At 39.8% G+C, this 25,210-nt stretch overlaps 1 protein-coding gene across 1 annotated transcript in view; it reads left to right on the top strand.

Moving 5' to 3' along the window:
* Positions 1-25,210, top strand: part of LEF1 (lymphoid enhancer binding factor 1) — a 167,272-nt gene that overhangs the window by 115,716 nt on the left and 26,346 nt on the right. The window contains exons 5-9 of the mRNA XM_042780933.1: positions 2,479-2,569; positions 4,467-4,550; positions 6,771-6,893; positions 8,155-8,317; positions 15,876-15,983. Coding sequence (XP_042636867.1) covers positions 2,479-2,569; positions 4,467-4,550; positions 6,771-6,893; positions 8,155-8,317; positions 15,876-15,983 — 569 coding nt within the window. The remainder of the gene's footprint in view (positions 1-2,478; positions 2,570-4,466; positions 4,551-6,770; positions 6,894-8,154; positions 8,318-15,875; positions 15,984-25,210) is intronic.

The following is a 25,210-nucleotide window of genomic DNA, read 5'->3' on the forward strand; positions in this document are numbered from 1 at the left end:
GGAAGAAACTCAAAATACATAGCAATGGACTTGAGCCTACTAACTATTGTAAAGATGGCACAGAACTGAGCAAAGTTTCATTCTGTTGTACTTGGGGCTGCCATGAGTCAGAGACAACTCAATGACAATAATAGTAACGCAATCTCTAACCATGACTTTCAAGTTAATATAATGAAACGTTCCAGTTTCTAAACTTTCTCTGAGTCTGTTTGGTTTTTCTGCTCAAACCTGAGCAATCCCTTGCAGACTCAGAGATTGAGGAAGGTATCTCAATCTTAGGATGAGGAAGACAGAAAGGTGGAACCAGCTACCAGGTAATATATACATGTCATGTCTCACCACTGTAGACTCCTTAGGATCACCTATGCAACCTGAACCATTCCAGACCTGAGGAAAAAAATCCCAGAATATAAAATTTGGGGGACAATGTGGCCAAAATAATCAATATTTCTAGCCATATATTTTAAAAGGAGGCTTGAGACTGTTCTTTTAAAAACAACAAAACATGAGATGATCTTACATAAACTTTGTTCATACAACAAATCTGTCCTGGAAGAAGTGCAGCAGAATGCTCCTTGGAAGCCAGAGTGGCCAGACCTCATCTCACCTAGTTTGGTCATGTTGTCAGAAGTACCATTTCCTGGGAAAGGGTATCATCCTTGGTAAATTGTGGAGGGTCAACCAAAAAGGGGGAGGCCCTCAACAAGATGGAATGACACAGTGGCTACAACAATGGGATCAAGTATAGCAAGGATTGTGAGGATAGTGCAGGCCTGGGCAGTATTTTGTTCTGTTGTACATGGAGTCACTATGAGTTGGAGCTGACTCAATAGCACCTAACAACAACAACCAACTGTTGAAAAAGAGAGTGAAAGATATTAAAGACTTTTCTCTTTACGACCTACATTCTATAAAACACACAGTGCTATGAGTCGAACCTGACTCATAGCAACCCTCCTTGGGTTTCCGAAGCGGTGTTACTACGGAAGTAGATTGCCCAGTCTTCCTTCCGAGGAGTGGCTGTGGTGGGTTTGAAACGCCAACTTTCCGGTTAGCAGTCAAATGCCAGTTTGGAAATAGACAACACTTTTTTCTTAAGGCCTTCCCATAGGTTCAAGGCCTTCTGTATCCTTTATGTTCCAAGTGAAATTAATAGGCATTTTAATAGTTTTTTAAATAAATAAATAAAACTATTTAAATAAATAAAACAATTTTAAATAGGTTTTTTTTTTTTTTTTTTTTTTAAAGAATTTTTAAATAGTGTCTTCCATGTAAGGCGCTCTGGTGGTCCAGTGGTTTAGGTTCAGCTGTTAATCAAAAGGTTGGTGACAGTTCGAACCCACCGGCCACTCTTTGGGAGAAAGATGTGGCCATCAGCTTAAAAGATTTACAACCTTGGAAACTCTATGGGACAGTTCTACTCTGTCCTATAGGGTCGCTATGAGGTGGAATTGACTCAGTGTCAGTAGGTGTTTTGATATCTTCCATGTGCTCACCTAATTCCACATACTGAGTATGTTTACTACCATTGAATGACATATTCTGGGTATTAAACCTGGGAAAGTGTGTTTATATATGGAAATGGTCTTGTTAAAGTCATGATTAGCTGTGTAAAGAAAACTTTGTGCCTTTTTTTCTATTCCAAATTACTTTGATTACATTAAGTTTAACTTTCTATATTTTATATTCCTGTGTATTTATCTTACTCCATTTTTTCCCCCTCCACCTAAGGTAAAGTATAAACAAAGGGATGTCATTTGGGACTAAGATTAGGTATAATCTTGAGGTGGTTTTTACAGTTATAGGGCAGTGTGCTCCAGGGAGTGTGAGCTCAAGAAACAATTTGGTGGCACTCTTATTTTCTGTGGAATACAACTAATCCAGAACAGCTTGACCTTGGTGCCCAGAGGACCCAACTTGATGAAGAGCTTAGTTGGAGCTGAAGTGGCAGAGACCAAATGAATCATATCAAGTGTGACCATTAGGGGGCTGAAGATGATTCCTAATTAATCTTTGATCCTCTGAGGTATCCCATTTCCCAAATCTATATATCCATAAGGGAACCAATGAAAATAATGAAAGTGGCAATTTACCTAATCTTTGAGCACCATGGCGGGCTGTCATTTCCCATACTACACAAAACAATTTCACATTCTCCATAAAAACAAGCCCAACCATTTTTCTTAACCGAAGTGAAATAATAGGGGCAAAACAAATAATTTAAAACTTTGCTTTGGTGACTGTTTCACTGGCCATATATTTACTTTTTCAAGATACACTGTTTCCCAAGACTGACTTTCTCAGATGTTGGAATCTTGAGAAAAGCTAACAGTCTGACTTCAGTTAAATGGATTTAGTGACTAAATACCTGAACTATTAATGGCAGAAAGCATTTCATTGTTTTTCTATTGCTCTGTGGTCAAATGTCTTGCCAATCTGAAAACTGTACCTTTCCATTATTTTATTTTTTTTATATAGGCATGTCCAGACATCCTCCAGCTCCTGATATCCCCACCTTTTATCCTCTGTCTCCGGGTGGTGTTGGACAGATTACCCCACCTCTTGGCTGGTAAGATCCTTCCTGCAACCTGCAGCCAGGCAGTTGAACACATCTTCTTACACTTTCCATTCATGGAAATTACCATTATGAATAGTAACACTTGAGGAGTCGAAGAAATTTCACTTCAGCAAGCAAGGTGCTAACTATGTTTCATTTCAATTTAAAAGATTAAAAAAATTTACAGACTTTGAAATGGATTGAATCGGTTTGTTTAATATGTACAGAAATTGACTGTGTAGAGTTTCCTTTGAAGGTTATAGTTTTATGGATTCAGTTTGTGGCTTTGGGCATTTGCTTTGCCTGTACAAAGTTAGAGCTCACAGTGGTTTTTCTTTCTCTAGTTTTTTTATGAACAGTTTATAATTTTGGAACATAAGCTTATCCACCTTTTCTTATAAATAGGCAGCTGAGGAAAATGACAAAACAACTAACTAGAGAGGAATTCAGAATATAAAAGCATCTTTTGGAGTTAAAGGAAGTGAACATCCAGTTTGAGTTCAGAAGAGTGAAAAACTAATGTTTGGGCTTGCTTTTTCCAGAACTCAAATTTATTTTTTTTAACTATTTATTAAATTTGGATTTATATATTTGTAAAAAATTCTTACTGCTACCGTTAATGTTTTTAATTCTAAAGGTTAAAAAAAGAAAAATTGGGAAGAATAATTTTATATAATGTGGCCGATTTTTATCATTTTGTTATTAGCACACACCTTTTCCTCCACCCACTCCCATCCCCTCTCCATTGCTCCCTGCCCCATTTCTCACATCCTGGAAAACATATCTTCAACTTTAGCAAATGTTTTTCTCCTTTCTCAATCTGGTTCTCTAGTCTCCCTGCCTTTATATCCAAGTATTATCTCGCTTCTTCAGCAAGGAATGGTTATCCTGCTGTGGAAGTTCCAGCTTTCTCTCTCTCTGTCTCTTACTATCTCTAGCCCTGTATCTCTCAGTCAATAATTCTGTTTTAATTGAATTGATTGTGCACATACTTTCAGACCTAGATTGATTATTCTTTTTGAACTTAGCTACTTCAGACAATAATCCTGTGCATAGTTGCAGCAATGGCAGCTGGAAATAAAGGTAGTATTAAGAAAACATGTGAGATGTGGGAACAGCAGAGAGAAAGATGGATTTCCCAGGGTGGAAAGAAAAGAATTCCAGTGAATTGATCGTTTACTTCTTGTCTCTAATATGAGTCTGTGGGGGGGGGGGGGGTCTACAGTGTTTTAAAAATGCTTGTTCATTTCAGTGTAAATATGAATAAATTTTCATTTCCTTCTTTCTTCTCTTTTCTGAAGTTCTCTAAGATGTTGATAAAAAATTCACTAAGATTCTTCTCTGACAGGAATATTTCACTTATTCTCAGGGTTTCTTTATATTCGATGTTGTTGTTGTTGTTATGTGCTGTTGAGTCGGACCCGACTCATAGCAACCCACCCCTCCTTGGGTTTCCAAGGCAGTATCACTATGGAAGTAGATTGCTCCATCTTCCTTCCGAGGAGTGGCTGGTGGGTTTGAACAGCCAGCCTTCTGGTTAGCAGGCAAGTGCCTCAGCCACTGTGCTACCAGAGCTCCTTTGTATTCAATAGGAAATGCCTACTTTGTTCAAAGCATTGTGCTAGGCACTGATGGGATTGGGAGAGGGGAAGGGATAAAAGGCAAATAATACACAGACTGGTTTGCCTTTAAAGTTGAGGGTGGGGGGATTTTTTTCTAAAAGGAAAATGATGTGTTGGTTGGGTTGAGGGTAAGGAAGGGAAGTAGATAATTGAAGAAATTCTGTGGCCTGTAATACACCCACAGATTCTATTTGAATTACCTCCCTGTTGTCCCTGCATCAAACTCTTATTGCTGGTTGGTAACTGGTGTTTTGTCATTGATGGGTTCCTTTCTTCTGTGACCTCAGGCAAGGTCAGCCTGTATATCCCATCACGGGTGGATTCAGGCAACCCTACCCATCCTCACTGTCAGTCGACACTTCCATGTCCAGGTAGGTGGAGGTGGAAATGGAGCACTGGAGGACAAGTTGCTCTTCTTGCGCTTGCATCTTGTGTGCCTCTGCTTGCCTCTGGTCGGCTAGGAGGGTGCATACCTTAACCTCGTGTCTGTCTGCAGTGCGCCTGGCTCCCACACTAGGGCTCGTAGATGTTCCTGGGTAGGAGACCAACGCTGTGCCTAAGGGGACCAGCCATACCCACCAGTGAGCTTGACTCACCCACACTGGGAAACATTGCCTCCAGAAGTATTCATTGCCATTTGATTGTGGGATGTGAAAAGTCCCAAAAGTGGACATTATAAGAAGAGCTTGTTTGATTCAAAATATTCTGGGGATGGAGCAAAGTGGGGTGGGGGAATAAATATGGTTTAGGTCTGAGTTCTAGAATTTGCTTCTTTTGAGCAAAGTAGTAACTGAGTATATGAAGGTGATTGAAAATGCCCAGGTAATCTAGAGCCTTCCTGGACCAAGACTTTGAGAACAGAAAGAACAGTGCTCACAAGCTGTCAGGCCATAAGAGGTGTGGGTCCTAGTGTGTGAATCAGGCCCTGTGTGGATACATTAGTGCAAGCAAAGCTCTGTGAGGCCTGCCATACCACACCTGAGGCTGCTCTGTGTAATGCTTTGCTTCTGGAAAGGATGGCTTTTGTGCCCTGTGCTTGATGTACACACACGTGATGTGTATCATCTTTGTGTTCAGTGTGCCTTTTTCAAGGGTAGGCAAGCTGTTGGGTTATTGACTGGTTGTGAATCTTTACTTTTTATATAGTTATGAAACTTGCAGTTTCCATGTTCAATTACAGCTTTAAAAAATGTATTACTTGTTCAGTGAATTACCAACCTCGATGTCGAGGGGATAGAAAAATTGATATCCTTTCCCCTCAAAAAAAATATATATATTATGCTTATTTCTAGTACTGGAAGAACTATCTGATGACAGGAGTTTCTCACAGGCAGAGATAACCAACATCCTGTATCTTTGAAAACAGTATACTTAGCAAAGCTTCATTATTTGATCAGATACTTGTTTTTTTACTATACCTCCTTAATTGTTTAATATTTTTTCCTAAAATATTACATAGTCAAGCAGAATCCCTTCACTGTCTCAGTTGAAGGAGTTAATTGTATAGGCTGTGATGAAAGGCTAAGAATGTTATCCTTATTGAATTAAATGTTTACTTTAAAACAGTTGGAAAAGCAAAAATTTCTAAAACATAACCAAATTTACCCAAAGCACTTGTTGAAAGTACTGTCTTTATTTATTTTATTTTTCTTGCACGGCAGTTTCCCTCCTTTGTGTTGGATGGTGGTGGATATTTTAAGATTATTTTCATACTCTACAAGCATACTTGGGAAAAAGTATGTCTTTGTTGTATGTAGTTTTTTTTTTTTACCTTGATTCAGAATTGCATCCTTCCTTTTAGGTAAATCCTTCCTTTCAGTTCTGTTAGCAGTTTTTCATAAGGCTGATCTCTTAAACACTTCTTTCTGTATAGAAAATTATTTTGGATGATGTTAATGGAAACATCGTTAAATGGGGGACCAAAAATAATTGGTCAAATAATTGGTTCGAACCCACAGCAGCTCTGTGGGAGGAAAGACCTGGCTATGAGTTCCTGTGAAGATTATGATCTAGGAAACCCTATGGGGAAGTTCTAATAGGATTGCTATAGCATTGCTGTGGGCTGGACTGAACTCAGCAGCACACAACAATAACAATATTAATGAAGAAACCAGTGATAGGCAAAAACTCTTCTTAATGTGATGGTTTGCTTATGAGGGAGAGATTTTTAAGTGTGATATCTTTAGCTTCCAATTAAAAATCATAATAAATCTTAATAGATTACTTTAATAAAGTGTTATACGTACAGTGATTGCTCTTATTAAAGTTCTTATTTGAAAACTGCTTTGCAAGAAAAGTGATTCCTCCCTTTTTTTTAAAATTCTGTGGCTTAGAGCCTTTTCAGGAAAAATGTCAAAGTCTGCTAGTAGATTGAAAAAAAAAGTGTTATACAGGGAGTAATAATAAATATTGTCCACCTAATAATAGAAAATTTAAAAAAAAAATTAGCCCACTATAATTTATAGTTAATATTTCTACTTATAAAGAGATGTGTTTTCACACTTTGCAACAGCAGCTAATAGACTATTTTGAAATTCCACCAGGTTTTTGCTACAGTAGCCACTAGTACATCTTTTTTTTCCTTCTTTTAGGTTTTCCCATCATATGATCCCCGGTCCTCCTGGTCCCCACACTACTGGCATCCCTCATCCAGCCATTGTAACACCTCAGGTCAAACAGGAGCATCCCCACACTGACAGTGACCTAATGCACGTGTAAGTAGCACCTGGCTTCATCTGCAAATGCTTGAAAATACTGAGGGTTTAAACACTATTAGTTCTTTATTGTTGGGCCTTCCCTGTCACTTACATTGTCACAATCAGTTGTGGTTGTGCCTTGAAGGCTCTGTCCTGATGACTTTCAGCAGCTTGATTCTCAATGCTCAGATTTTTATTCTGAGATAAGAAAGGAGCACAGACAGGGCCTAGGTATTGAATAATCTTGAGCTGTTCAGTATTTACTACCAGTTTTTAATTCAGTTTAGGGTGTTAGGAAGCACCTGCTAGTACCTGAATGAAGTAGACCGGAGGTTTAATGCATTTCCTTTTGGAAGTGCAGTTTTCTGGTTTGAGATTTCAGATGCACAGAATTTAAGGGAAAAGAGTGAAACCCAGGATTCCTTGCTGGGCCAGGACTGCCATAGGGTGTTAAAGCAGGAATAAATTTCCTGAAAAGATTAGTAGTTGACCTTCTTAATCTTGGGTTTGTGGCTGGAGATGGAAGGGTGAGCCTTGCGAGACAGCGTGTAATAGTCCAAATGTGTACGAAGTCGATGTGCCATTTATTTGGAGAAGAGGTTCTAAAGTTTCATTAGCTCCTCAAAAGAGCCCTTGACCCCAAGAAAATTAAGAACCTCTGAGAACCTGAAAGAGGTGTGACCACCTGTACTGTATGTTCAACTTATTCTGAGGTACAAGAAACTGGCCTCAAGGTCCTAGATGGAACTTCTTTACAAATCCAAATGTATTTCCACTTTGTTGTTAAATACTACTTTTAGAAACAAAAAATGCCACAGCCACTGAGTCACTTCTGACTCACAGCAACCCTGTTGGACAGGGTAGAACTGTCCCATAGGGTTTCCAAGGCTATAGATCGTTGTGGGAGCAGGTTGCATCATTTTTCTCCCACACAGCGGCTGGTAGGTGTGAACCACTGACCTTTTGGCTAGCAGCAGAATTCTTTACCAAGTGCAAATACTTCTAGAGCTATAGGTAAACTCTCTCTAACCAAAGGATTCTTACTCATGAAGAGTCAGTGAGGAAATAGAAAGCTGTTTTGGTTGTTTGTATCTCAGTATTTCATCAAATGAACCAAACATTGCTCTTCAAAGTTGTTGGTGTTTTGGGGGTTTGTAGAGAGCCCAAAGGCTTTGAGTTTGACTAGTGATGTAAGCAGATGCTCTGTTTCTCTTCTCCTCCCATCTCTTCCTTATTCCCCCTCCCCCCTCCCCCAACCACCACCACAACCACCTTTTAGGAAGCCTCAGCACGAACAGAGAAAGGAGCAGGAGCCAAAAAGACCTCACATTAAGAAACCTCTGAATGCTTTTATGTTATACATGAAAGAAATGAGAGCAAATGTCGTAGCTGAGTGTACTCTAAAGGAAAGTGCAGCTATCAACCAGATTCTAGGCAGAAGGGTAAGTAGTGAGAATGTATACCAATGTTTATGGTAACCATAGTACTGCTTTGTTAAAACTGCACAAATTTAATTACATATCAGGTGGCCATTGGAAACATTAGTATAACTACTAGGCCCTACAGGAAGTGACAAAGAACACAAGGTACCAGGGTAATAACCCTGGGGAGGGTTACATGATATAATAAATTGTAAACACACCTTAACTTGCCTTGGCCATAGGAACCTTTCTGAAAATGGTAACAGTTTTTACTATTTTCATTCTTTAAGCACATATTCATTGTGTTTTGTGTGCCAGGCAGTGTGCTAGACATTAGGTAATAATTGCTAAAATAATAATAATAATAATAGTCCTTGACTTCTTAGAGCTTAAAGTTTAGTGACAGGATATAGATATTAGATGAAGAATTACCCAGTATATATGTAATTAAAATTGTGATAAATATGTGACTGTGAAGAGGAAGCTTCTGTTAGAAAGAATGGCAGGAGGTGCATCATTTTGATTTGGGAGTTAGGGAAGGCCCCTCTGAGAAAATAGTATTTACGCTGAGGCCTGAGAGGTGATTGGGCATTGGCCAAGTAGTCAGTGGGGAACTCTGGACTCTTCTCAGATAGAATAATGTGTGTGTAGACTCTAAAGCAGAACAGCACACAGCTCATTTAGGGAGCTGCAGAAAGGCCTGTAGGGGACCAGCAATGCTGCTGATTGAACCCTGGGAGATGGAGGTGGCCATTCCCTCCAAGACAGAAACTGATCTGTTCCACCCTGAAGATTTAAATGGAAGAATTTATGTGGGCCAGAGAAATCTTTATTCTGGAAAATACAGCTGATTCTTGAACTGCACCTGTGCTGGGTTTCTTTCTGGATGGATGGGTCCTTTTCTTTCTTCTTTCACACATGCTAAGATATTTTCTTGAGCATCTACCATGTACCCAGTACTCGGCCTCACAACTGGACCAATAAGCAGCAGCATGGTAAATGGAGAAAAGACTGAAATTGTCAAAGGTTTTGTATTACTTGGTTCCACAATCAACACCAATGGAAGCAGCAGTCAAGAAATCAAACGTCATATTGCACTGGGAAAATCTGCTGCAAAAGACCTCTTTAAAGTGCTGAAGAGCAAAGGTGCACCTAACCCAAGCCATGGTATTTTCAGTCACCTCATATGCATGTGAAAGCTGGACAGTGAATAAGAAGGACCAAAGAAGAGTTGATGCTTTTAAGTTGTGGTGTTGGCAAAGAATACTGAAAGTACCTTGGACTGCCAGAAGAATGAACAAATCTGTCCTGGAAAGAAGTACGGCTGGGAATGCCCCTTGGAAGCGAGAATGACCAAACTTTGTCTCACCTACTCTGGCCATATTGTCAGAAGGGACTATTCCCTGTAGAAGTCTATCATGCTTGGTGAAGTGGAGGGTCAGCACAAAAGGGGAAGGCCCTCGACGAGATGGATTGACTTAACGGCTGCAGTTATGGGCCCAGGTACAGCAAAGATAGTGAGGCTGGCGCAGGACTGAGCAGTGTTTCATTCTGTTGTACATAGAGTTGCTAGGAGTCGGAGTCGACTTGACGGCACCTAACAGCAGCAACAACAGCAAGGTATTTTCCTGAGCATCTGCCAAGTACCCAGCACTAGGCTGCAACTAGGCTGTTAAGATTTCTTTATCCAACCACCAGCCAAAAGGCTGATTACTTTTCTCAAAGTTGAAATGGTTTCAGTTAGGTATCTAAAGAGTGGTAGAAAAGAAATGGGATTATTCTGATTCAAATTCCATTTTCACCGTAATTACATTCAAAGTTTGAAAATGCTTCAGCTTGATTTGTTGGTGGTCTTCACATATGTGCGATACCAGTTGCTGTCGAGTTGGTTCTGACTCATGGCTACCCCATGTGTGCAGAGTAGGACTGTGCTCCATAGGGTTTTCATGGCCGTGACCTTTTGGAGGTATATCACCAGAACTTTCTTTCAAGGAGCTTCTGGGTACACTCGAACCTCCAACCTTTTGGGCACCAGTCAAATGTTTACTTCTTTATGTCACCCAGGGGGCTCCATATATGCAGATAGCTTCTTAAATTGTGCCCATGAGCATTTAGATCAGGAGGGTCTAAGAACATTTGTGAAACTTAGTTGTTGTTTTGTTGTCATGTTTTAGCTGTTGTTGATGGTGATTTTTACCACGTCTGTTGGAAACCTAATGAATTTGAACACTCATAATAGAAAATATTCAGGAAGTTGCCAGTCAGTGTAAACAGAAGGGACACAGACCTTGAATTATCGATTCCTATTGGAAAGCCTGAAAACCGCAGCTATTTCCAGTCTGCAAGACACCAGGTTTTCAGGGGTAGGGTGTGATGGTAGATTATAGCCTTTTTTTTGGTGTCCTGTGTGCAATGCTCTATCTCCCCGTGGATGCTTAAACACTTAATAACAATAATTACAATGATTTCCCAAGCCAGATCATAGCAGATGAGTGATTCCCATCATCTTTGAAGAGCTCCACCTCAAAAGCTTAAAGGGTGATGATGATCATTTTCCATGACCTTTTCAAAGACAAAATCAGAGGAACAGAAGGGTTGACGTTTTCATTTCAGTGTGTGCAAAATCTTTAGCTTTTCCTTTTTTTTTTTTTTTTTCTCTTTTGAGTTAAAGGACCCCTGGCCTTCCATTGGGAATTATTTTCCTGCTCAAGAGAGTAAGTGATATAGAGGAATGAATGCTTCCTATTTTTAAGGCATGTTTTCAACAGTTGCTACTTTCTCAGCTCCCTTACCAATCTCCAGATCAGAGCATGTGCCCTAAAGGATGGTTCTCATTTGGGGTCTCTCTCTGTCTTTGATTTGGACACCTGCTTCTATTTATAGGTCTCTGAGATCTTTGATTAAGATCAGGTTTTCTGTCCTTTCATAACTTCCCTTTGGCAGGGAAGTTGTTGCTGGTTCTTTAAAGTTCCTGGCTTTCCAATCATGAAGTTTTACATTGGGATAATTAGAGTTCTTAAAAGTGGATCTTATATCCATCTTGGAACATTTCATTTATTAACATTCACTCATTTTCACTGTAGCGCTAAAATTAAAATGTTCCTTCATAATGAGTTAGCCAATGATTTCTTCTTAATTCCTGTTGCAAATAATAATATCACAAATCTTATTTCAGAATAGGCTGTTTCTTTTCAAGGTGATGCAATGGTTAAAGTACTTGGCTGCTAACTGAAAGGTCGGTGGTTAGAATACACTAGTCGCTCCATGGGAGAAAGATGTGGCAGTCTGCTCCCATAAAGATGTGTGGCCTTGAGAACCCTGTGGTGCAGTTCTCCTCTGTCCTACAGGATCACTGTGAGTCAGAATTGACTTGGCAGTGGGGGTGCATTGTGTTTTTCTTTTCAGATTTTTAGGGTATTAATAAAAGTCAACTTATTGGAGATTTGTTTTCATGATTATTTATCTTGGTATTGTACAAGTTTTCTCTAAAATGGATAATTAACCCTACAACTTGGTGAAACCTTGACAACAAAATTTCTTTTTTTTTAAATTTACCTCTTTATTTTATACAAGCAAAACAGATTAAAAAAAGGGCTTTTATTCAATTATGTTTCAGAAATTCTTATAAAGACAGACCATCTCTCTAGTCTGTACTAGACTTTATTTTTGGTTTTAATGTAAAACTTCAATACTGTCACTTTATCTACAGTTTTAGGCTTTTATATGTCAGTTTGGGGCTTTAGAAATATTGTATATGCCAAAACCCCTATCAAGGAATTAAAAGCAGTTGAAAATGCAAGTAAATAGCTCGTTCTCTGCTTTTTCTCTTTGTGTGTTGTTCAGTTTTGTTAACTGGGGTCTTTTTGTCAACCTGAGTCTGCTTTAACTTAAAAATACATGATTGTTTGTGTAGAAGCTATATCCAACCTTCGTATGTATTTTGGAAACTAAGTTTTATTTAAGATTCAGGTTTTGCTCAGCAAGTTATGGAAGTACCATAAATTATATAAAATACCTCTAGATATAGTTTAGTAATGTAAGTCACTGTTTAGGAGCTGGGGTGGCATAGTGCCTAAGGCATTTGACTGCTAACCGGTTCAAACCCACGAGCCACTCCTCGGAAGGAAGGTTGGGCAATCTACTCCCGTAGTGATACCGTCTCGGAAACTCAAGGAGGGGTGGCTATGAGTTGGATCCAACTTGATGGCAGGTGGTTCATTTTCTGTGTAAGTCACTATAGAGATAGTCTGCTTTCTGTAAAGATTGCAGCCTTGGAAACCTTATGGGGCAGTTCTACTCTGTTCTGGAAGGTCACTATGAGTTGCAATTGACTTGATGGCAGTTGGGGGTATAGAGAGAATATTGTCGAATGAACAAACAACTTTTGAAAGGATTATTTCTAACCTTTCTTATTTTCTTTTCTTTTTTTTTTTTTTGAAAGACTTTGTCTCGTTATTCACATTTTCTTAGCACCAGAGCTAACTCTGTACATAAAAATGGTCAGTCTTTTCTCACAAATATCAGGATGATCTTTTCTATTGTGTACAATTTGTTTCTCTCCCTGAGTATCTCTACTTCTCGGTCAGGGTCTCAAAGTCAGAAAAGCCATCAATTGGTGAAGTAGGAGGACCTTTCTTGCCTACTTCCACAGACTTCTACTGCTGCCCTAGACATGCCTTGTTCTTGTATCTACTTTGTCTAATTGTGTTTACTCTGCTAGCATGAAGAACTGTGTCTCAGATAACTTTTTCAGGGTTTGCTTTTTTTTCCCCTGCCCCCCCCCCATACACACACTCACACCCACACTTCTTTTTTAACAAAAGCAGACTGCCTGATTTGCCCTTGGCTTGGGCCAAGTCCTGCTCTGTGTCATGCTTTTAAATTTGCCAGTCAGCACTCTGAAAGCAATTAAAAAATAAATATGCTATCTTCTCTGACCAGAGGCCTGGCTTTTTGGGGGCTTTTTATAGGAAGTGGAACCTGTCACCTTAGCCCTGAGGCATTGCAGTGTGCACTGTGGCTGGAGTGCAGGGCAGAATGTGCAGGGGAAGGTGCTGTGGTGCTTCTCTTGAGGTCATTCAGGTTCTTACTGTATTTTCAGAGAGCAGCAGGTGTTCCTGTTTTTGCCAGGACACCTGCTGCTCATCTCAGTCATAGGTTAAAGGCTGAGGAGAAGTTGATGAGGACCTAGACATAGCCTCTTCTGTGACACTTTTTTCTCTTTTATCCACCACCTTCCCTGACTCCCTTTCCAGCCTACCCACGCTTGTTTTTCTTCTTTTTCTTTTTTTTAATAAACAGGGAAATTAAAATCTGATACATAGGTTACCATGAATAGGAAAGCATCTCCTAGGTTTGGATAGGAAGGAAATAGAAAGGGAAGCTCCACACCCCAGACTGGGAGAGGAGGAACAAAGAGACTCCTGGCTGAAGGCACACCCAGTTAGTGACATCACTGGGGAGGATGTGACTCGCACCCGCCACTGTCAGGAGGTGATACCAAAACAACCCCAGGGTTTGTGGCAGCGGCAGGCAGGCAGTCTGGTGCTGTGGGGGAAGGGGGGGGGAACTGCTAAGGCAGTGGCGTCACTAGGGTTGGTGTCATCTGTCACCTAGTGTAGTAACTAACTCATCACCACCATCACCTCCCCACTACCCCTGCCCCATTGACCCACTAGTCAGGATGCAGGCAGGCATGCCATGGTGCCTGTGTATTAGGCTAGGTTCTCTAGAGAAGCAAAACCAGTAAAATTTATATATATGGAGAGAGACAGAGAGAGAAATGTATCGCAGGGAGATGGTTCACACAATTATAGAGGCTGGCAGGTCCCAAGTTCCTGGGTTATACATCAATGATGAGCTTTCCTGACTCACACAGCTGCAGGGGTGGACAAACCCAAGATTGGCAGGCAGCACAGCAGTTTGCTGACTTCACGAATGATGAATCCAAGATCAGCAGACAAAATGGTGGATTATTGGCTCATAGGACAGTTGTAGAGGCTGGCAAGTCCCAAGTTCATGAGTCAGATGTGAAGCTGGAGGCTTTTCCTGACTCAGGCAGCTGTAGGGCTTGATGAACCCAAGATCAGCAGACAACACAATAGGATCTAGGTTGTTGGATCTTCCACATAATTGGCTGGTCAAAGCATATCCCACTATAGAGGTGACTGTCTTACATCAGATCTCATAATGAGAAAGAACAGCACAATTGCTTAAACCACTCAGAATCATGATCCAGCCATGCTGAAAACAGCCTGAACTATCACAGGCCTATGGAGAGGAGAGTTTCTACCTTGGCCAGTGGGAGAGGGGAGGAGCTGGGGGAGCCAAGGAGTGGGGATGGGCTAGGCCACTCTGCCCAGGGGTTGGGAAATGAGGGATTGGTAGGCTGTTCATTGCCCAGCTCTGCCCATGAGGAGGTGACATTGACATCCATGTTACTGCCCTGGGTGACACCAACCCTAGTGATGTTGTCACTTTACCCTGTGGAGAGTGATGAAGCTCCAGGTGCAGCAGGGCTGGCTGGGGCGGGGGTGATTTGTCTTTCTGCTACACCTGCTGCCTCCTGAGTGATAGGTTCATGGCCAGTGAGTCCCCCAAAGCCCAGCCAGTACCCCCTGGATGGTTCTGCTGGCAGACCCTGCTGGCATTTGGGATGTAGAGGACATACTTGAAAACTGTCTATTAGGGGCCTTGGGTGAGTTGTGTGCAAATGTATGCAAGGCAGCTTGCAAGTACAAGCCTCTTAAAAACACCCAAAATGGAGACTTTCCCCACATGAGCTATTTTGTTACATATATGGTACACAGAAGTTTATCAGTTATGTAAATGGGCAATGGAGAGGTTGGAGGATGTCGGCAGCTACGTTATCCAAATTAGACACAAAAGTCTCAAGTTAAAGATGGCAAAATAAGCTTAGATAATTCTCCTTTCTTTCCATGTGATTGTACCGTGTTTTCAGTGTTCTCCCTGTAGACAATTAATGTTTATATAAGTGTGAGAAGAGGATGAAGAGGCTGCAACAGAGACTAACTTTGAATGTCTTGCTCTATACAGGATCATATGATGCAAGCTCATTATTTTTAAGGTTTTAGACTCTTCATATGATGGAATGAGAGTGCCCATGTGAGGAGAGGGTATAAAAAAGACATCTGGAAATTATCACATTTTGCATAAATAAATGGTAGTTGGACTCAGATATCAGAATGTGCTACAAACTAAGCAAAAAGGGCTAAGTTGGGTGTTGAGGTTCACCAGTGAAAGTTCTTTTTAATTTATATTGGAAAAGAGCAAGGGTGGGTGACAGAGATCATTTTACTTTGGATACTTTGATTGACTTTGATGTGTTTCATTTGATATTGGAGAACAGGATAGAGAAACCGAAGTTTGAATTTCACTGTAGCCACCAGACTCCAAGTGGAATTCTCCAGTACTTGGTCTTTTGCCGTTTAAAAATAAAGTTTAAATGCTTAATATTTTCATTTTTCAGTGTTCGAAACATGAAATATATAATATTATTACTATTTTGTTTACTTTTGTTTGACTTTTTCTCCCCCCACCTCTTCTTTTTTCATTTTAGTGGCACGCCCTCTCCCGTGAAGAGCAGGCTAAATATTATGAATTAGCACGGAAGGAAAGACAGCTACATATGCAGCTTTATCCAGGCTGGTCTGCAAGAGACAATTATGTAAGTCCCTCTGTATTCCAGCCACTCTTTCTTCACTGCTTTCTGAAAAGATAGGATTTTGGATGAATATGGTGCTGGTACTATTTACTGTTTTTAAAGTTAATGAACTCTGTAATACATGAATATATTGCATCATAAAAGCTTTGAGCCATCATTATCTTTTTTTGTGTGTGTGTGTGTATAGTAAGATTTCTTAAAACTTTTTTTTTCCATTTAAAAAATACATCATTAAAATACTGGTGAAAAAGATAAAAATAACAACAAAAGTCCATAATCTTACCATATAATAGCCACTTTAATAATTCTAGGTACATTTCCTTACAGCATTTTTTTCTATGCTTGTATTTTTATTTTTTTACTTAAATGTAAATGTGTCTATACATACATACATGTTTTTGTGATGCATCTTCCTTTTATTACATTTTATTTTATGGCATAATGTTTGTAAGTATCTGTGTTAATGTTGTTGTTGTTGTTATTTGCCGTCGAGTCGGCCCTGACTCATAGCGACCCCTCCTTGGGTTTCCCAGGCAGTTATCACTACGGAAGTAGGATTGCCCAACCTTCCTTCCGAGGAGTGGCTGGTGGGTTTGAACCGTCAGCCTCCTGGTTAGCAGTCAAGTGCCTTAGGCACTATGCTACCAGAGCTCCCATCTGTGTTAATAGTGGCACAATATTCAATTCTTTGAAAGTCATAATTTACTTAACTGTCTTTTAATAGATTTAAGAGTTGTTACTTAGTTTTTGAGAGCTCATAATTTATTTTTTCCTGTTCTTAGATATTTAAGTTACTTTCTATTTTTTCACAGTTGTAAATAATCCTGCAGTGAACGTATCTGTGCAGAACAATTTTTTTCTGTATTCAGAACTATTATTTCTGTAAGATAAATTCATAGTCGTGGAATGTTGAGTTACAGGATATAAATATTCTAAAGCTCTTGAGAAATATATCAGATTGCTTTCTAAAAGGACTGTGTATTTCACAATTCTTAGAAGCAATGTATGAAAGTCAGTGTTTTGCCACAGACTGATCAGAAGTGAGGAGGGAGTTCTGATAACATAGTGCCTAAGGCACTTGATTGCTAACCAGAAGGCTGGTGGTTCAAACCCACCAGCCACTCCTCATAAGGAAGGGTGGGCAATCTACTTCCATAGTGATACCGCCTCGGAAACCCAAGAAGGGGTCACTATGAGTTGAGTCTGACTCAATGGCACATAACAACAACAACAATCAGAAGTGGGTAAAAAAAAATTGCCCCCTATTAATGTACCCTGATATTTATTAAGGAGCTCTGGTAGCATAGTGGCTAAGGTACTTGACTGCTAACCAGAGGGCTGGTGGTTCAAACCCACCAGCCACTCCTTGGAAGGAAGACTGGGCAATCTACTTCCATAGAGATACCACCTCAGAAACCCAAGGAAAGGTCGCTAGGAGTCGTAGTTGACTCGATGGCAGTGAGTTTGGTTTTTTTTGGTTTGGTATTTATTATGTATTTAGATGGAGTAGATAGGACTATATTTTTAAAATGTACTAATCTCATTGACAAGAAAGATCTCATTTTAAGTTGCCAATTATTTTATTAGAATAGAGTTTGAGCACCTGACTAATATAGTCCTGACATGGCAAAGAATATTTCTGAGAAAATGCAAGTGGTACATTGAAAGTTTTACCATATTTTATAGAGGGGAATAATTTTGACTAAGTTTCAAAATAGTTTAAAAATTTGAAGATTGTTCTCAGGTTCCATGTGAGACTAGCATTAGAAATGCCAGCTAGGAGAGTCTTATTAATATAAGTAGAATTGTCCCAGTAAGAAAGGGCAAAAGTGAAGCCGTTACCGTATGTATTTCAGTTATGTGTCCTCTGTGCAAAGTGATTGCACTGCCAACTGTGTAGTGGTATATTAAAAAAAAAAAAAAAAAACTCACTGCCATCCAGTCGTTTCTGACTCATAGCAACCCCCATTGGGTTTCTGAGGCTGTAAATCGTTTCAGAAGTAGATCGCCCCATCTTCCTTCTGTGGAGCAGCTGGTGGGTTTGAACCACTGACCTTCCAATTAGCAATCAAGTGCCTTATCCACTACAGCACCAGAGCTGCTTGCATAATGGTGTTTTACATATATAACCTGCAATACATATGTCTTGACAGTCATAAAAAGCACCTATGTTCCTGGCTTATATATGCTGTACTATACTTTCTATGGGAGCTCTGGTAGCATAGTGGCTAAGGCACTTGACTACTAACCAGAAGGCTGGCGGTTCAAACCCACCAGCCACTCCTCGGAAGGAAAATGGGGCAATCTACTTCTGTAGTGATACTGCCTCGGAAACCCAAGGAGGGGTCGCTATGAGTCAGGTCCGACTTGACGATACATAACAACAACAACAATACTTTCTATAGCTATTTTAATGTGAGCTTTCCCTACTTAAAAATAATTAATTTTTTAAGAAGTGTATGCTTCTACTGGTAGGCAGCATATCCAATCTCATATATTGTACATCTCTTGAATGTTGTAGTGTTATCTCTCTGTTTAATTTTCTTTCGAAAATATTACCATGAAGTGTATCATGGATACACCAATGCTAGTGATAGCAGCAGCAAGAGGCAATGGAGAAGTATTGATTTGTAAGTGAACCAAAAGGTTAATAGACAACACGAAGGTAGAAAATCCGTGAATGCTATATTTGCTCACCATTTAAGCATGCTTGCACAATGTCCAAATCATACAACATCCTGTTTCACAGGGCATATTGTGGATGATGGAAATCTTCCATATTTTGATTATGGTAGTGATTATACAAGGAGCTCTGGTGGTGTAGTGCATAAAGCATTTGGCTGTTAACCAGAGGGTCAGTGGTTCAAATCCACCAGCTGCTCCACGGAAGGAAAATGGAGTGATCTACTTCCATAAAGATTTACTGCCTCAGAAACCTAGTGGGGGTTGCTGTGAGTCAGAATTGACTAGATGGCAGTGGGTTAGGTTGTTTTTTTTTTTTTGTATTGTGGATATTCAGTGATGTGTGACTAAGGCTCCAAGGTCAATCAAGTGATAACTGTTTAGCTAAAAATACTAAATAACTGTTCTAAAAGTAACAGTACAGAAGTAGGGACTATGTAAAATATGTTGGGCAATCTGCTTCCATAGTGATACTGCCTTGGAAACCCAAGGAGGGGTCGCTGTGAGTTGGATCTGATTCAATGGCAGTGAGTGAGTAATGTCAGAATGCTGTCCACATTGAGATCATATTAAATATATATCTTAATGATTTAATTAAAAAATACCCTGTTCTATAGTATCATAGATTTTACGATTGCCATTTATTTTTATAACTGGCAAATAAATGAAGTTTTCATAAATTAACAAGTGCACATATTTTCTTGGGTGAGATCAGCCAAATACTAGAGTGTTTAAATTTAGTACTTAATACTTTCCAGTATTATATATGGTCTATAATTTTAATGTTTTAAAATGTTTTTTGTTTACAACTTAGGAATTTTGATTTTTGTGTAAGCTGATATTGATACTTTAAAATGACGTAGGTCTTTTTGTCTGTCATAAATAAATACAGGATCTTTTGAAACATTTTATATCTAGAATAGAACCAAAAACCCAACTCACTGCTTTCAAGTTGGCTCTGACTCATGTAGGTTATTTCACAGAGGCATTAGAGGTGTACTGTATCATGCCACAGACAGTTGCTGTGTGCTGGGTGTTTTTCAGGCATGTGCCACGGGGCAGAGATGCAGTGCTTGTAAGGCACTCTAACACACTGACAGCTGTGTGGTTGGAGATTCAGGAACACATCCATTATAGCATCTGCAAGGAGTTAAGTTATGACAGTGAGCTCAAGGTTATGGGGGACCATGGAAGAGTAGCTCCAGTTCTTCCTGAGGAGGAAGGGAGCCACCTGGGGTAGAGAAATTTCTTGAAAAGATGACACTTGAGACAAATGTTGAAGGACAAATAAGAATGTAGAGGAGAAAGTAAGGAAGAAGGTTCCAGACACATGAAACAACCTCACAGTACTTTCTAAAGACCACAGTGATTCCATTTGAAGGAAGGGTAAGATGCTGTCCTAATCCAGGTTGGTCATTTACTATTCATGTGAGATAATGCTCTATTAAAATTATTTATGAGGGGAAATGAATTATGACGAAAACCAGAAAATTAGATCAAATAAATGGAGTCTGATTTTACACTTGTCTGTCAGTTTGTCATTTTGTACTGTGGTGGCTTGTGTGTTGGCTGTGAATCAGGAAGTTGTGCCATCAGTATTTTAAATACCAGTGGGGTCACCATGGCACACATGTTTCAGAGGAGCTTCCAGACTAAGACAGACTGGGAATAAGGATGGGGCCATCCACTTCTGAAAAAATTAGCCACTGAAAACCTTATGGATAGCAGTGCAACACTGATATCTTGTGGGAAAACTTTATGAATAGCAGTGAAACATTGTCTGATACAGTGTTGGAAGATGAAACAGGTTGGAAGGCACTCAAAATACATCTGGGGAAGTGCCGCTTCCTCAAAGTAGGGTTGACCTTAAATGACATGGATGAAGTAAAGCTTTCAGGACCTTCATTTACTGATGGGTCATGACTCAAAATGGGAAGAGCACAGCTACCACATTCATTAATAATCAGAATGTGGAATGTATGAAGTATGAATCTAGGAAAGTTGGAAGTTGTCAAAAATGAAATGGAATGTATAAAGATCAATATCCTAGGCATTACTGAGCTGAAATGGACTGGTATTGGCCATTTTGAATCACACAAATCATATGGCCTGCATTGCCAGGAATGACAAATTGAAGAGGAATAATTTTGCATTCATTGTCAAAAAGAACATCTCGATATCCATCCTGAAGTACAGTTCTGTCAGTGATAGGATAATATCTGTGATAGTTGAAGATGTGTCAACTTGGCTGGACTCCAGTTGTGAGTGGTGGTTCCCATGATGGGATCAGATGACTGAGTTCTGAGCGGCTGGTCTGCCCAAGGGGAGTTTCCCCAGGGGTGTGGCCTGCTTGCAATGCTATTCCAAGGACAAGCTGGAAGAACGGCATTCCGGACTATATACTTCCTTGAGTGAGCGGCTCGCCGCTCGCCCTGGAGGTTTCGGATTCATCCTTTGTTGGGAACAGCAACCAGCGTGCTGCGTGCCAGCTTGATTCTCTCAGCTCTGTTGTGCTTACGGGAACCAGGCGGCTCCGGGCCTCATCTCCTCCAGAGATGAACTTTGTGGCTTGAACTCCCCTGCCGTGCGTGCGAAAGCCAGGCGGCTCCAGGCCCCATCCCCCTCCAGAGACGAACTTTTCAGCTTGAACTTGTCGGCTTCTACACGCTTGTGAGCCATTTACCTAAGATAAATCTCTCTCTCTCTCTCTTTCTCTCTCTATAAATATATATATACACTTTGCTGGTTTTTGTGTTTCTCTAGAGAACCCAATCCAACACAATATCCATATGCTTACACGGAAGACCAGTTAACACCACTATTACTCAAATTTACATACCAACCACTAAAGCCAAAGATGGAAAAATTGAAGATTTTTACCAACTTCTGCAGTCTGAAATTGGCCAAGCTTGCAATCAAGATATATTGATAATTATTGTGATTGGAATACAAAAAGTTGGAAATGAAGACTCATCAATAGTTGGAAAACATACCCTTGTTGATACAAATGACACCAGAGATCTCATGATAGAATTTTGCAAGACCAACTACTTATTCATTGCAAATACCTTTTTTCAACAATATAAATGGCATCTATACATGTGGACCTTACCAGAGGGAATACACAGGAATCATATAGACAACATCTGTGGAAAGGCGCAATGGAGAAGCTAAGTATCATTTGTCAAAACAAGGCCAGGAGCTGAATGCGGAACAGACCATCAGTTGTTCATATGCAGGTTCAAGATGAAGCTGAAGAAAATTAAAACAAGTCCACAAGAGCCAAAATACAACCTTGATTAAATCCCATGTGAATTTAGAGACCATCTGAAGAATAGATTTGATGCACTGAATACCAGTGACTGAAGGTCAGATGAGTTGTGAGATGATATCAAGAACATCATACATGAATAAAGCAAAAGTCATTAAAAAGACAGGAAAGGACAGAAAGACCAAAATGGATGTCAGGAGAGAATCTTAAACTTTCTTTTGATTGGAGAGTAGCTAAAAAAAAAAAAAAACCCTCACTGCTGTCAAGTCAGATCTAACTCATAGCAACCCCTCCTTGTGTTTCTGAGGCAGTATCACTACAGAAGTAGATTGCCAAATCTTCCAAGGAGTAGCTGGTGGATTTGAACCACTAGCCTTCTGGTTATCAGTCAGATGCCTTAGACCTATGCCACCAGAGCTCCTGAGAGTAGCTAAAGTGAATGAAAAAAACAGTATGTGGAAATTATTGATCAATATCATTATGATCACACACAAGTAAAATTTTGCTGAAGATAGTTAAAAAAACGGTTGCATCCATACATTGACAGAGAACTTCCAGACATGCAAATTGGATTCAGAAGAGGATGTGGAACAAGGGATATCATTGCTAATGTCAGATGGAACTTTGCTGAAAGCAAAGAATACCAGAAGGATGTTTACCTGTATTTTATTGACTATGCAAAGGAGCTCTAGTGGCGCAGAGCCTAAGGCATTTGCCTACTAACCAGAAGGCTGGCGGTTCAAACCCAGCTGCCATTCACTCCTCAGAAGGAAGGTTGGGCAATCTACTTCCATAGAGATACTGCCTCGGAAACTCAAGAAGGGGTCGTTATGAGTCAGATACGCTCTACAACAGTGGGTTTGGTTTTTTTGGTTTTATGCAAAGGTATTCAACTGTGTAGATCATCACAAATTTTATGTATAACATTGCAAAGAATGGGAATTCCAGAACATTTAACTGTGCTCATGAGAAACCTGTCCACAGACCAAGAGGCTGCTGTTTGAACAGAACAAAGGAATGATGCATGGTTTTAAATCAGGAAGGGTATATGTCAGGGTTGTATCCTTTAACTATACTTATCCAATCTATGTGCTGAGCAAATAATCTGAGAAACCGGAATATATGAGGTACAACGTGGCATCAGGATTGGAGGAAGACTCATTAACATCTGCAATATGTAGATGACACAACTTTGCTTGCTGTAATACATGCAGTCTTCAGTAGGGATTACACTTCGTTGTAAAACAAAAATCCTCACAAGTGGACTAATAAGCAATGTCATGATAAATGGAGAAAAGATTGAAGTAGTCAAAGACTTCATTTTACTTGGATCCACAATCAACACCCATGGAAGTAGCAGTCAGGAAATCAGATGTCATCTTGCACTGGGAAAATATGCTGCAAAAGACCTCTTTAATGCATTAAGGAACAAAGATGTCACTTTGAAGGTTAAGGGTCACATAACCCGAACCATGGTATTTTCAGTCACCTCATATGCATGTGAAGCTGGACAGTGAATAAGGAAGATTGAAGAAGAATTGATGCCTTTGAATTGTGATGTTGGCGAAGAATACCAAAAATAACCGTGGAATGAACAAATCTGCCCTGGAAAATGTGTAGCAGGAGACTTTGTCTCACCTGCTTTGGTCATGTTGCCAGAAGGGACTGGTCCCTGGAGAAGGATATCATGCTTGGTAGAGGTTCAGCTAGAAAAAGGGGGGACCCTCAACAAGGTGGACTGACACTGTGGCTGAGACAATGGGCTCAAGTATAGCAAGGATTGTGACGATGGAGCAGGACCGAGCAGCGTCTCACTCTTTTGTACGTAGTGTCGCTCCGAGTTGGAGCTGACTTCATAGCACCTACCAACAACAAATTTTTTTTAATGTATTTTATTGAAATATAATTTTTATACAGTGAAATACACAAAACTAAACTGACATAGGTCAATGCTTTTTTTTTTTTTTTTTCAATGTTCCCTCCTCTCCCCTCACACCTCTGGTAATCAAAGAAAGTTTCCCTCCATATATAAACCTTTCCTTGACCCTCTACAACAATGAACTAATACTATATTTGTCCGTCTGTGATTGACTTATTTCACTCAGCATAAGGTCCTCTAAGTTCATCCATATATGCAGAGTTTTGCAGACTCTATCTACATTATTCTTCAGTGCTGCATAGCATTCCATTATGTGTATGTACCATAGTTTGGTCATCCACTCTTCCGCTGATGGGCACGTAGGTTGTTTACATCTTTTTGCTATTGTAAATAGTGCTGCAGTGAACATGAGTGTGGATATTTCTGTTCCTGTCCTGGCTGTCACCTTTCTAGATATATACCTAGTAATGGGATTGCTGGGTCAAATAATATCTCCAATTCCAGCTTTCTAAGGAATCGCCATATTGCTTTCCACAGTGGTTGTATGACTTCACAGTCCCTCCAGCAGTATATGAGAGTGCCAATCTCTCCACATCCCTGCCAGCCTTTATTTTCTGTCTTGTTGAACCTTGCCATCAGTGCTGGGGTGAGAAAATATCTCATTGTTGTTTTGATTTGCATCTCTCTGATGGCCAATGATCATGAGCATCTCTTCATGTGTTAGCTGGCCACCTGAATGTACTCCTTGGTGAAGTGTGTATTAATGTCTTCTGCCCATTTTTCAATTGGATTGTTAATTCCTTTGGTGTTGAGGCATTGGAGTTTTCTATAAATCTTAGAGATAAGTCCCTTGCCAGATATGTAATTATCGGCAAATATGGATTTGTTGCTGTCATTTTTGTTATGTGCTTTTTCGTGGTGTTGATTTCTTTGTTCCATATAATTTTCTATGCTGAACTCATTTTGTTTATGAACCATGTTATCATTTCCTTCATTGCTATTGTTTTAGTATTTGCTACATATTTGTGCTTGTCCTCTTTTATTTTTGATGTGAAGGTTTCTTATTTTTCTTTGAGGTTACCCTGTGATTTATAGTTTTCTTCCCAAGTTTACAACAGTCCATTCTATCTTATAGTTGTCTTGACATCCCTACCATCTAGAAGTTCTGTAATGACACAGTTTTTTCCCTTTTTTTTGTTTGTAGTTGTCCCCATTTGTCAATTGATGTCTCTGGTTCCCTGTTTACAATCTTGTAGGCTTCTTTACTTTAGATACTTCCATAGCTGGGTTCATTTCTGGGTTATATCATCATGTGTATTAATGGTCATTTGTTGTTGGCTGTTATTGCTTCTCTGTCCAAAGGACTCCCTTTAGCATCTCTTGTAAGGTTGGTCTGGT

The sequence above is a fragment of the Orycteropus afer genome, unplaced genomic scaffold (assembly GCF_000298275.1).
Source record: "Orycteropus afer afer isolate SDZICR_OR568_19922 unplaced genomic scaffold, OryAfe1.0 scaffold00071, whole genome shotgun sequence".
In the NCBI taxonomy this organism is placed as follows: Eukaryota; Metazoa; Chordata; class Mammalia; order Tubulidentata; family Orycteropodidae; genus Orycteropus; species Orycteropus afer.